This window comes from Panthera tigris, chromosome D4 (assembly GCF_018350195.1).
Source record: "Panthera tigris isolate Pti1 chromosome D4, P.tigris_Pti1_mat1.1, whole genome shotgun sequence".
Taxonomy (NCBI): Eukaryota; Metazoa; Chordata; class Mammalia; order Carnivora; family Felidae; genus Panthera; species Panthera tigris.
Genome location: NC_056672.1, coordinates 91,363,351 through 91,376,885, shown reverse-complemented (window position 1 = coordinate 91,376,885; position 13,535 = coordinate 91,363,351). Strand labels below are relative to the sequence as shown.

At 65.3% G+C, this 13,535-nt stretch overlaps 1 protein-coding gene across 3 annotated transcripts in view; it reads right to left on the bottom strand.

Moving 5' to 3' along the window:
• OLFM1 (olfactomedin 1) overlaps nucleotides 1-12,564 on the bottom strand; it is a 36,065-nt gene extending 23,501 nt beyond the window's left edge. The window contains exon 1 of one of the 3 annotated variants that reach the window (XM_042964839.1): nucleotides 12,360-12,564. In XM_042964839.1, coding sequence (XP_042820773.1) covers nucleotides 12,360-12,455 — 96 coding nt within the window. In that variant the 5' untranslated portion in view covers nucleotides 12,456-12,564. Of the gene's footprint in view, nucleotides 1-777; nucleotides 1,014-2,224; nucleotides 2,494-12,359 lie in introns of those variants that run through there. The other 2 variants (XM_042964838.1, XM_042964837.1) reach the window with 2 other exon arrangements.
• Nucleotides 12,565-13,535: the final 971 nt, after the last annotated feature.

The window sequence follows — 13,535 nt, the reverse complement described above, 5'->3', positions numbered from 1 at the left end:
GTTCCCCTCCGCTCAGGGCTGCTTCCCGCTCGGCCTGCCTCCCAGTGGCTCCAGCCAACATCCGACTCAGGCCTGCCCACAGGCGCCCCGGCCACTCGCCACCCGCCCCCCCCCCCAAGGCCTTGATGAGGGAGGAAAAGCCACCTGGGAGGCAAGGCAGAGGGGCAGAGGGGACAGGAGGGGCCAGCTCCACAGGCAGTGCCCCCCAGGGCCACTGCACCCTCCCTGGCCACCAGGGCCGGGACCGTCAGGGACCTGGCTTGGGGACTCGCAGCCGCCAGCTCCCCCAACGGCCGCTGGCCCACTCCGGCAGTCCGTCTGGCTTTGACAAAGTAGGGCGGGCTCCGCACGAGCCCTGGCTGGACCAGCCCTGACAGGGTGGAGCACCGCGTCCCCACCCCTTACTTGCTGAGTGACCTTGGACAAGTCCCCAAGTCCCCTGCCTCAGTTTCCTGACCTTGTCCGCGAGGGACTTAATATTAGTTGATGCGGACTCCAGGCCTCCGAGTCCCTGAGGCCCCCTGCCCCGAGAGGAAACCCCGGCAAAGGAAGGAGGCGCGCCCCTGGGGGACCGGGGCGGGGTGCCGGCCGGCGGGGCAAGCGCGGGGGGCACGGTCACCCCCGCCGGCGGTAGCGTGGGGGAGCCGCCGCCGGGGACCCCTGCCCGTGCCCTTGGCCCCGCGCCCCCGCGCCCCCGCTCGGCGCCGCCCAGCCAGCCAGGGGTCGGGGTCGGAGGGAGCGGGCGGGAGGGCCCGCGGGGTGGCGGCGGGGACTTACGCCGGTGCTGCGGTCGAGCGTCCCGCCGCTGGCCGCCGAGAGCTTGGTGGTGTTGAGGCCCACCAGCGAGGGCAGCGTCTGGGACATCCAGTTGGTGATCATGGCCATGGTGCTCAGCACAACCCCGATCTTGAGCAGCGGCACCGACATCGCGCCTCGAGTCGCCTCCTGCGCCCGCGCGCGCCGGCGCCGGCTCCGCGCCCCCCGGGCAGCCTTCAGGCGGCGGGCACCGCGGCGGGCAGGGGCGCCCGGCCGAGTCCCCGCGCCCCTTCGGCCCGCCGCCGCCGCCCGCCCGCCGCCGCCGCCCCGCGCGCCCCGGCCATGGCTGCGCCGCCCCGGGCGCCGGGGACGGTGGCCGCTGCCCGCTGCCCGCTGCCCGGTGTCCGCGGTGCCGCCGCCCCTCCGCGCTCCGCGCCTCGCCGCCGGCTCGGGCTCCGGCTCCGGCTCGGGCTCTGAGCGCCGCGCGGGCTGCGCGCGGGGGCCGCGGCCGGGAGGCGGGGACACGGCCGGGCGGCGGCCGACGCAATCTGCCCAGGAAATGGGTGGATTTTTCCTCTCCGCTCCGGCTCCCCGCCGCCCCCTGGCTGCTGGCAGCGAGGCCTGCAAACCCCAGTCGCCAAGGGGTTGAGATGGGTGTTCAAGGAGGAGAGCCGACCACCGCCCCCAAGTCCTAAAATCGCGGCGGCTTTAGCGTCCAGACTGGTGGCGCCGCTGCTCCCTCCCGGCGGCCGGAAGGACTGAGCGAGGCCTGGGCACCCCTTTGGGACCCCCCCCCTGGCCACCCCATCGCGCGCTCAGCCCTCGCCCTCGCTGCCCTGGACCTACTTGGGGGGTGGAGGCTCCACGCTGCCCGCCAACCCTGTCTCCCCCGCACTGGAGCCCAGCCGGGAAGGGGTCTCCAACCCCAGCGCGGGGAGGGGAGGGGCGAGGAAAAGGGTGGGAAGGGGAAGGCTTTCTGGAATCCCCCGGGGATGGGGGGTGGGAGGTGGGGCAGGTGCTCTAAGGCCTCTGGGAGGAAAGGAGCCTCCTGGCAGGTGCAGCACCCACCAGTGTGGGCCCCTGGGTTGGGGTGGGAGGGGTCCGAGGGCAGGGCAGGAGCTGCGTTTAGGTTTGGGCTCAGGCATCTGGGCAGGAGAGCTGAAGGTGCCCGGCCCATGAGGAGTGTGGAGCTGGGCGGGGCCTTGGGGTGTGTGGTTGGGGGCAAGAGAGGAGCCCGAGTCCTGGGGCCCAAGTGGAGGGTCAGGGCAGCCTGGCGTAAGTCCCCAGCCCTCTGCGGCATCACGGCAGGACACGCGCACGTCTCCGAGGCACGGGGCTGACTGGGTCGAGCACCTGAACGCGGCTTTAGCATTTGCAGGAGCCTTTAGGGGATGAAGGGTCCGTCCGTCCTCAGTCCCTCCCACTAAGCGTCCCCGGAAGTTTGGGAAGCATTCCCCAGATCACTCACCACACTCTTTTCTGCCTGGGTGAAAATAAATCTCCCTTCCTGAACCGGGACTGGAAGGATCCGGCCTTCCCGGGGCCGGCGAAGATGGACACCACCTTCCCAGGGCGTCTGTCTCTGTTCCATGCCCTTTGGGAGAGGGGACGATGACAGCCAGGATGGTCCTGGCCCGAGTGTCGGGTGTCCGGTGTGAGACCCCAACGAAGGGTTTCCTGATTTGTCTTCCCGAGGGGCACAAGGGAGTGCAGGTGGCAGGTTCCAACCGTTGGGGAAGGCCGCCACCTCCCAGTGTGAGCCGGTACTGCAGGCTCCGCGGCGAGCCCGCCCGCCCGTGCAGGTCACACCAGGCCACACGCGCGCAGGCCGGGTGCGAGAGGCAGCATTCACGCGACTACCGGAGCTCAGCCTCCTTCCCCTGCCAGCGCGTGACCGGCAGATTCAGGGCCGCGAGCCACGCTGGCCCGGATCACTCACGCTCAAATCCCACTGCGGGCAGTGGCCGCTTCCTTGGCGGAAAGAATCTCCAGTCGAGCCCAACCCCGTCTACAGAACTCTCGGGCCGCACATCTAGAAGCGGCAGGGGCTTGGATACAGCCTGCCGTGCAGCCCGGGACAGGAGCGACACCAACACGGGAGCCGATTCCTGGACACTCGCCATGGCCGGGCACCGAGCGTGAATGAAAACTCTCTTATTAGTGGCCAACACGCCGCTGCCAGAGAGAGGTGTCTCGGACGAGCCGCTCAGCACGGAGAACGCAGACTCAGGGCAGGCGGCCTGGGTTTGAGCCCTGGCTCTGCCACTAGCTGTGAGCGATTGGGCCTGCTGTGCCTCAGTTTGCCCATCTGGGAAACGGGCTCGCTAATAACAGTCACCTCTCTCTCCGGGGTACCGTGAAGACGGAGCGCGTTAGTGCGGGAGCGGGTTTGGCACCCAGTTACGGTGCCTTTCCCGGTCACCCCGCTTGGCGGGAGACAGCACGCACTCGGGAGGCCCCTCCGCTGAGTGACCAGGGCTCAAGTGCATGGCAGGGCTGGGACTCGTGCCCCCGGGGACCCCTGCCGCCCCTCGTGACCGCTTCTGCTGTTGATACGGACGCACAAGTGCTCAGAAGGTATTGCTGGACACGAAAGTAATCCCCCCCGACCAGAGCCCCATTCGAGGAGGATGAGGGTCCAGATGGGCAGATAGAAAGAATGAAAAAAAGGAAACAAAGGAGATTTGAAGGGCACCACGTCCGTCAGGCTCCCCAACTGAGAAACCCAAGACCAGGTAGTTTGCGACGACGGGGCCGACGCTGCTCCGGGGAACTCGGGAGGCGGGAGGACCCCGGGACCCACGAGCTGCTTCGGCTCCACCCGCCTGGGACCCCCTCCGACCCTCGACCCTCCTCTACCCTCCGCGCACGGGCACTGGGGGCAGGCCTGGGGACGTGAGCCCTGCAGCCATGCTGGGGAGCTGGGAGCGTTTGTGGCGTCCCCTGAGGCGTGGCTGGGAGGCCGTCTTTGTAAACATCGGGCTCTGGGTGACTCCCACGGGGTTTGCCAACTGTGGACGGTGCCTCGGAACTGCTACAGCTGCCTGGGAGCCGAGCCGACGCTGGGAGGTCAGAGAATTTGAGCGGGACTTGGGGCGACAGCTGGCTCCCACCCAGCCTGACGCCTGTCAGTCCCTCCTCACCACCTCTGCATCCCTTTCTGTGTTTATAAAGGAGCAAACGGGCACCATTCACATCCCTCCCTCCCAGAGGGTGTGTGTAGACAGAACAGGGGTGTGCGGTGGGTATAGCCCTGCTCCTGACCCACAGTGAGCCTGCACCCCTGCCACCCTGCCCTGCACCCCTGCTGCCCTGTCCTGCACCATTGAGGCCCTGCCCTGCCCTACACCCCATGCCCTGCCCTACAGCCCTGTTGCCCTGCACCCCTATGCCCTACCCTGCATCCCTCCCACCCTGCCCTGCCTTCCTGCCCTGCACCCCTGCTGCCATGCCCTGCACCCCTATGCCCTTCCCTGCACTGCTGCTCTGACAAGCTGGAGGTTGGAGGTAAGTCACTTCTGACTCCTCTAATCCCAAACCAAAGTCCTCTCCAGGGACTGGAATCCATGAGTCAGTAGGAGAGACTCTTGCTTTTAATGCATTTGAAAGGGTCATCCGAGAAGCCTTGAGCAAGTGTAATTTGATTTAGGAGGCCACGCAGTATTTCCGAAAGCAAACTGTGCATTGTTGAAGAATGAGGCATTTGGATTAAAGGATCCTTGGCGTCGGCCAGCCCCAAATGTTCCTGAGGAGGAATTTAAATCCCAATTTCCACACGGCTTCCCTGGAAGCAAGGGCTCACTTACGCTCACCGCTCTCAATAGCCACCGTAACACTAACTGAGCAGCTGCTGTGCCCCAGACGCCCTCACACCGGCTGCATCATGTCCCTTGATCCTCGCGGCCGCCCATGGGCGACGCTCTTGCTGCGTCAGGCTCGGGAAGACGGCAAGACCTTCAAGGTCATGGGGGGAGCCGGCCATTCCCAGGACCGAGCTCAAAAACGTGGCACACCTCTGCCTGTCAGACGTCACGTCTGCTCCGGCCGCTATGACAAAACACCGCCGACTGGCAGCTTATGACGGCAGGCATTTGCCGCTCGTGGTATGGTCCGGCCCTGGGAGGTCCTGCCTCCCGGCTTGTGGCCCGCGAGGAGGCACGACGTCGGAGCATCTCCGTTCTACAGACAGAGCACAGGTCCCCAGAGTAGGGACTCGCTCGGGTCTGGGCCTTGGCAAAGGGACAGCCCCAAAGAGCAAAGTTTGGATGCCCTTTTGCTGTGGAAAAGCAGGCACATTTTCCCAGGGAGCCTGGGTGGCTCAGTTAAGTGGTGGACTCCTGGTTTTGGCTCAGGTCATGATCTCACGGTTCGTGGGATCGAGCCCCCGTGTCGGGCTCTGCACAGCGAGGAGCCTGCTTGGGATTCTCGTTCCCTCTGTCTCTCTGACCTTCCCCAGCTTGCACCTGCTCTAGCTCAAAATAAATAAACATTAAAAAACATTTTTTTTTAAATGTTTATTTATTCTCGAGAGACAGAGACAGAGCACGAGCAGGGGAGGGGCAGAGAGAGAGGGAGACACAGAATCGGAAGCGGGCTCCAGGCTCGGAGCTGTCGGCACAGAGCCTGACGCGGGGCTCGAACTCACCAACCGTGAGATCATGACCTGAGCCGAAGTCGGACGCTCAACTGACTGAGCCCCCCAGGCGCCCCAATAGATAAAGTTTCTTGAAGAAGCATGCATATTTTTCTGAAGCTATCCGCACATAGCCGGGTTGGGGGAGAGAGGGAGGGCAGACGGAAATGGGAGAGGGTTAGGGGGGCCACGTGGGGCTACTCTGCTCCCTCACCCTGTGTGTGCCCTTTCCATCACTCTCCTGCTGGGGAAGAACATTTCTGCAACAGCGAAAGGTCTGGTCTGGAGCCGGGCACCTTGGGACGTTTGTTAGCCCGGCTGCAGAGCGGAGAGCTGACCCATCCTGCTGCGAAGCCTCCTCCCGGGTCCCTCCCTTCCGCCGTCCATGCATGCGGGCTCGAGGTCCTGTGGAGCTGGGACTCACGGTGTCTATTCCAACCCCCCGGGAAAGAGCAGCCACTTCCCCATGGGACAGTGCTCTGTGACCCGCAGCTGTCACCAGGGCCGCTTCTTCCCTCAGCCACGAAGCCCCCTTCTAGCCCTCAGTCCCGATTCTTTGTGCTTCAGAGAGCTGACCATTTGTGGCCCCTCCCCGCGGCCCCCCACACCCTCTGCTCCTCCTCTGGAAAGTTCCATGCTGCTTTCATAAACGTTGCCTCAGACTGGCTTGCATCCAGACCAGGAGGCCACGGCCGTGTGTCCTCTCAGTTGCCCAGCGGAAATGGGGTCTGCTTCTGGGAGTGGCACTTTGGAGACCCTGGACGGGACGGCCCTGCAGGCAGGTCGCCCTCTGAGCTGAGCTCGTGGGCTTTGGGGGCCCCCCAGACATTACTGCTTCCTGTCGCCCATTAAGGGAAGTCACCATAATTGACTGAGGAGAGCAGTCTGGTTTCTGCTGAATTTAAGTCATTGATCTGGACACGGGTTCACGGATTCCAACATGGCTCAGAAGGCCAGGTCTGCAGGACCAGGGTGCTGCCCGATGCCCCTCCCTCCCAGAGCACACGCTCCGCCCCCAGCCCCGCCTCCAACAGATTAGGACTCTGCCTGATGGGGGGGACTCCGCCTCAGAAACCTTCCCAGCCAGCTCTACCAAAGGGAGGTGTCGTGTCTGGGGAAATCGAGTACCTGGATGCCACGTCCCCGCTCGCTCGCGTCTGACTCCGCCCCTAGGCAGGGAACGGGAACTTTCCTGCACCTGGCGGGGCCGGTGCTCGGGGACTCACGTCTGAGAGCCGCGGATTATTTCTGAAAGCCTGCCTCTGTTTCTTCTCCGGGACCTTGTTCGCTGTCAGATTTAGCACCAACACCCTGGGGTGCTGAGTCCGCTACTGATAATATTTATAAATATACCTCGGCTTCCTCTCTGACCCTCAGACACCCAAACCATCACTGAGAGCCAGAGGGAGTAACTTCGTGTCCTTCCGGAACCACCCATGAGAGCCATTTTGCACACTGGAGGAGTCGCTGCCGTGAAGGCCAAGCTCCCGGATGGCGTCGCGCCCCGCTCCCTAAACCCGCAGGACCGGAGCGAGAGGCTCTCTGGGAACGCCACACCCCGCGCATCTGAATGGGGACGGAGCCAGGAGATGGGCCTCGGTGCGGCCACCCACTCTCCTCCTGGCCGCCAGATTGTAGATGTCGTTAAACCGCGCACAAGGAGCACACAGGCCAAACCCCTGTGGCCAGGATCAGAGCAAGTGGGTTGGAAAGCTCGCGTCTTCCAACACTGCCCGAGAGCTAAGAGGGCAGCTTCACCCCAGTCACTTGGCAGGTGTCCCAGGGTGGAACCTGGGCACAGAGGAAGGGGGAGCTGCATTTGCCAGAAGACCCCGAGCGGGGCCTGGTCCCTCCTCCCCAGCGCTGTCTGAATCACGCCCAAAGCCGCACGGAGCTGAGTGTGTGTGTGTGTGTGTGTGTGTGTCCCTGCCCGCTTCCTGGGCTCAGCCGTCAAGCAGACGTAGAGCTCCCTCCCGGACCCCCATTTTGTTCCTGAGAGTGTCCACTCTCCAACGCCCGGCGGGTGGACACGGGGACTTGTTCGAGGCCACCCGCCCTTCGCGGTGGGAAGGGCTCCGCAAGGTCAGGGTCATGCCAGACGCTCCCGTGCCCTGCTGCCCCCCCTTCTAAAAGCCGAGCCGGCAGGTGGGAGCAGGCAGCACACGGGGCCCCGCCGCGGGAGACGCGGGAGGCGCGGGGGACGACGGGCTGCCCAGGGGCGCTCCGCGAAGCTCGGGGGTCTGGCGCGTCGGCCCCAGGCGCCTCCCTGCTGGCTGCTCAGTGGCACCAGCCTCCCCTCTGCTGTTCATGTGTTCACTCTGTCTTAACAGAGACACGAGCTCGGGTGTCTCAGGCGTCAGACGGACCTGGGAGCACACGGAGGGGTCTGTCACTTACGCGCTGGGCCGCCAGAGGGGCTGCGTCCCCTCCCCCAGCCTCGGTTTCCTAACTCTGAGGGTGGGGATACGGCACAGGGCTGCTGGCCTCGCCGCCTCCTGCTCCAGACGAAGCTCCTGGCGGGCAGCGTGGCGCAAGAACCCCCCTTGCTGGTGTCAGCCCCTGTTCCTCGTGTGTGTGTGTGGGGGGGGGGTCGCCCGAGAGGTGAAGGGACGGGTGTTTTCGGGTCCCACCTGCTGCCCCCTCCCTCAGCCCCAGTGGGAGCCGCACTGGCCAGTGGAAGCGGCCCTGCCGTGGCAAGGACCCTCAGGCTGCCGGTTTCGGGGTACGCGGGGTGTCCTCGGGGCTTTTCTCCACCGCCGAAAATCGGTTCGCGTCCCTGTCAGCCCGGCTCACGGTTGCCATATGTGTCTAATTCAGTTTAGCTTGTAATTAGTTTTGTATTACTTTACACGGTGATGTTAATACTGATTACAGGGCCTGATAACTTTAGTAATAAATACAACCCAAGGCAGAAAATTACCTTTCTTTTTATCGGGGAAGGCTGAAGTCAGCGCGGGGAGGAGCACATTGCTTTCGGACTTGAAGCAGCCATCAGCGAGGACGATCTACAGCTTGATGCCCCCCCCCCACCCTCCCCGGGTGTCACGGCACCCTCCTGCCCGGAAGGCGGCCACTTGGGAATCCGGAGGGCTCCTCTCCGGTGGCCTACCAACCCGCCAGCTGCCTTACATGCTGTGTGTCGTGAACTGACCGGTTTGGGACGAGACCCCGGTGCTCCTGAACCCCCACCCCACCTCCGCTCGCACTCCAGCGTGCAGGGCACCCGTGGGGGAGTCCAGGTGAGTGGGGTCATCGGCCCAAGGTTAGTCTAGAGCAGGCCACACAACGGGGCTGTTGCAGTCTAGTTACATTGGCTCAGGGAGCGGGCTGGGTTTTCTACAGCGGGACCGGCGGGATCTCAGGAGGAGAGGACAGACTTGAGGTGATGGGTCCCGGTGGGATTCTGGGGGCTAACCCCCACGCCAGCTGCTCTGTGACATCCACCCTGTCCGTCCACAGCACCCCCACCCCTCCCCAAAGGGGGCCGGGGTTTGCTCTCATCTGGGCTCCGGCTCCCGGCCCGGCCGTGCCAGCCACAGCGACAGCAGGCCGCAAGGGCACTCTGCTCATTGTTCACGGCCGGAAGGCCGTCACGGGTGTGCACGTGGGGGGCTCACGTCCTTAAGAAAGGTCAAGCCCGGCCTGGGGCTCGCGGTAACAACAGAACCTCTGCGTCTCTGTTGCAACAAATCCCATTCCTCCACACGCCCTCCCTCCTGCCTCGGCCGGCCTCCGTGTAGCCCCTCCGCCCCCCTCCCTGCCTGCTCACGGCCGGGCGCTCGAGCAGCCTCAGGACCGATGCCGCCACCTTCCCCGACGCTCAGCCCCGCTCCGACCCCAGAGCCCTGGGCCCACACGGTCTCCTGCCCCTTGCAAAGCCTCGGGTCCCACAAAGCCTGTCGGCACAGACGCCAGACCACAGGGATCGGACGCGTCCGCACCCTGAGCCCAGGTCTGACTGCGCTAAACCCGACCAGCTGGCGTCCGAGAACAGCACGAGACAGGGAGGGCGAGTGAGCGGCCGAGCAGGACAGGGTCTGTGTGAGGCCACCTCTTCCAGAGTCATCCGGTTATGAAAAGGCAAGCGTGCAGGCTGAGAGGTTAAGAGCTTCCCTCAAGGTCACCTCGATGGCGCCTGGTGGGATTGGGGTACGAGCGCAGGCAGCTGGGGTCAAGGTCGTCGCTACAGAGCCCCCCCTCATTTCACACCTTCATATGCAGGCAGCATGCTTCTATCGGTGGACCAGGTAGGCCTGGAGCCCAGGAGGCCCCACAGCCTGACTCCCCCAAGAGGGAGGGGGCGGCTCCCCCGTGCCCCGCTGGGACACTCCCCAAATCCTTCCCAGGAAGCGTGAAGCACCAGCCTTTCTTTGGAAATCACGGAATAAGGCCAAGAAAGGCCTGTCTGTCTGAGGACAAGCTTCACCTGGGCCCACCAGCCTGGCACGTAGTAGGCCGTCCGTCACTGGTTGGCATCTGGTGGCGTGGCTCATCGTCCGCGAGCTGTCGGGAAAACAGGTGGCTCGGCCACGCGCTCCTCTCCCCCGCCCGGCCGCGACAGGTACCAGCCCCACGTTCCTGACTCGCTCCCGCTTCAACGCGGGCTAACCCGCGAACGCAGCGGCCCTGGAGCCCTGTGGGCACGTCCCCGGAAAGGCCTCGAAGGGGGGTGTGTGTGGCCATGGGGGCCACTTACAGAAAGTGGGAGAGAAACGGAGGGGGGTGTGGGGGGGGAGACAGACACCTCGCGGCTCAGCCGCCGGTGCTCGGCCCGCCCTCTGTTTGCTTATCTCAGCCACTGACGAGTGCACTTGGCTTTGCTCATGACATCTGGCTGCCTAGGGCTGGATTACTTGGGGATCAAGAGAGCAAGACTTCGGAGCGTGGTTGTGCCAGGAGCTCTCAGACTGACCGCAGCCCAGCCCTGGCCCACACCTGCCCCACTCCACTCCCCACCTCACAGGTTACTGGTGGCCACTCTCTGACCCTTCACAGGCTGGGAACAACCGGGAGCGAGCTTACCTGGTTGAGCCTTTGTTCTAAGATCCCGCCGCCGGGATACGGGACAACCGGCCTCCCACAGAGGACTCTCTAACCTCCCAGGGAGGGAGGGGCCGGGCCTCCTGGCTGCACCGAGGGACACAGTCCCCTGAGACATCCCACAGCTCAGCCTCAGAAAACATCAGCCCCCCTGGCTGGCCCAGGGAAGGGTGCGGTCGTGGGGCGCTGACCTGGGTCCTGAAGGGGACCCGGAAGCAGGAGGAGGAGGAGGCAGGTGTGCGTGCACAGGGCTTGGCTGACACCCCCCGGGGGCCGGAACCGGCAGCGTGGCCGGGCAGACGCCTTCGCCACCGAGACAGAGCTTCCAGCTGAAGTCGGACCGAAAGTTTCTTCCAAGGACAGGGGATCTTTACACAGACCTGGGGAGGAGACCTCTCGAGGAAAAGCCTGCGTGGTCTGGGAATGGAGACTCGGGGTGCCTGGAAGCGAGGAGGCCGTTAAGGCTCGGAGGGCGCTGGGGGCGGCCACGTCCAGGCCCACGGACAACCAGCATTCTCTCTCCCAAAACGTGTAAATGAGGCACACGCTACTCACTACCTGCCTGGCTCCTTGCTGCCCACGTGTGCTCCGGTCTGTGGAGTGTGAATGTGTGAGTGTGCACGTGCGTGCACGTGTGCAACTGTCCATCAACGCTACACCAGCCCAGCCTCGGCCAGGCTCTCCCCACCGCCGAGGAAACTTCTCTCCCGGAGACCACGCGGCACCTCTCTAGGGGACCCGACCGCCCGATGGCCCCAGGGCAGGGGTCTCTGAGGGCGGCTGGGACAGGACCCTCGCGACGCCGGGGTGGGGGCTGCGTCTCCAGGGCAGAGCCAGGGAGCCGGCAAGGGCTTCAAGGCAGAACAAGGGAAGACTGTTCCAGAGCCTTCTCTTCCGTGATCCTCCTCTTGCCCTCTCTTCTCTCTTTGTTTCCTCTTTTCTCCTGAGATGGAGGGAGGCGGAGGGAGGGAGGGAGGGTCAGGGGCCGCTGGGGGCTTGCAGCAAGGTGCTGGCGGCCCTGTCCGCCCCCTGGACCCGCAGCCCCAAAGGGCCAGTGTCTCCAGCTCCGAGCGTGGCACGGTGGCACCACTGAAAGGGCATTTTAATGTCACCCCCGAGCAGCCTGGCTCCTGAAGCTGGCAGCGTCTTCCCAGCACCCCGCTGCCAAGGAGACACCCCCATTCCAGCGCTCCCAGACAGCCCTCTCCTCCTCCCAGACCTGCCAGCTCCGAAACGGATTTTTAAGATGGAGAATACCAGCCAGAGACGGGCTTTCTATTGATACGTTGCTCAGGGGGTGGCAAGCGAGCCCGCTTCAAACGCCCAGCGGTCCCCACACGCGCACACGGCCCTCGCTTGGCACTCACGCTTCATGCCGCGCATGTGGCCACAACCCCCCAAGCCTCCACACTGAGTGCACAATGCGCCCAGCCCTGCTCCCGCCGCCTGTCCTTCCCGGTCTGGCCTCCCAGGCACAATTGCCACCCCTGCTCGGGGGAGCCCCAAGGGCAGCATTACAGCAAAGGCAGAGACACAGGAGGCTCCAGAGTGGGGGGGGGGGGGGTGGGACTCAGAGCTTCGGCTGGAAATGCCAGGAGCTCGGACACCCTGCTCTGTCTCCCCCGCCCCGGGTGCCACCATGCCGCCCTCTGAACTTCTCGGGGCGGTGGGGGGCTGGGGGTCCTAGGCGAGAGGGGCACCCCCTCCCCCCGCGGCGCTGGGCCGGCGCTGGGGGTTCCGCGGGTGGGGGCGCCCGGCGGCGGTCTCCGTCGGCCTGCACCCCTCCCTCCCAGCCGGGTGCGCGGCGCTCCGGCCCCCTCCCCACCCGGGCGCGGAGCTGCGAGCCGCTCCCCGACTTGGCCGGCCCGGCGCTGGGCGGACGCCGCGCTCCCTCGCTCGCAAGGAGGAAAATGGCGTTGGACGCACGTACTTGAGTGAGTTCGGTGCCCATCAGGACGAGGAAGAGGAGGCTGAGGAGCTTCCGGGCCGGTTGCATGTCTGGCTGCCACGGCCGCCGTCCTGGCATATGCGGGAGCCCCGGTGCTGGCGCCGGCGCTGCGTGGACGCGGACGCGGACGCGCTCCCGGCTCTGCTGGCCCCGCGCCTTCAGCACCCGGAGCCTCCGCTCTGCATGGCGAGCGCGTCCTGCGCGCTGTCCCCGCTGTCCCCGGGCGGGCGGGGCGCGGCCCTCCGCGGCCCCTCCTCCCGCGCTCCCCCCCCCCCCCCGCACGGGCGCGCCTGGGCGGGGGGTGCCAAAAGTTTGCGAGGAAGGCGGCTGGGTGGCGCAGAGGGACCCGCGCGCCACGCTCGCGCGCGGGAGTGGGGAGGGCGGCGGCGGTGGGGAAGCAGGCTGGGACAGGATGTGACATCAAAAAGGCGGGGGAAATTTAACTCGGACGAAGAGTCCATCCTGGCTGGCGGCAGCTGCGGGAGGCCCCGGACCCCCTGGGGTTGGGATGGGAAAGGCAGAGTGGGGGTGGGGGGCCTGGCCGCTGGGGGAGGATCTGCAGGCGGGCTTCACATCTCCGGGAGGGACAGAGATGGCAGCTGAACATGCCCTTGGGGGTCACCTTTTAATGAGACAGAGCAACGCTCAGACCCAGGAAGGATGTTCGGGGTTGGGGGGGTGGGGGGGTGGGGGGGTGGGGGGGTGGGAGGGAGTGCGGGTTGGGGACAGAGCCTGCAAGCAGGGCGACCGGGGCTCAGGCCTGTCGGCCCGGGGTGATCAGTGTGTGGGTGCAAGGGGAACGGAACCTGTGCTGGGGCCCCTGTCCCATTGGGTGTGGGGGTGAGGACGTGTCCTTGTGTTCACGGTTGTGTGCGGGGCAGGGGAGTGGGGGGCACACGCCCTGTAAGGGTCCCCGGGGATCTGCCTTGTGTTCCTCCTTGTCCTTTTACATGTGTTCCCGCGGAATTTACGAGTCCCAGACCAGGGCGGCTGGTCCTGGGGGCCACATTTTCCATTTAAACGCTCCCTTCTGGGGAGGAGAGTCCCCAGGCACCTGTTTTCTTGGAAGTGAAGGTGGCCACAGGAATTTAGAGGCATCTGTCTGGTCTCTGTCCCGTTGTTTAGTGGTCAGCCTTTTGGAAATAAACTCTGTGAAGG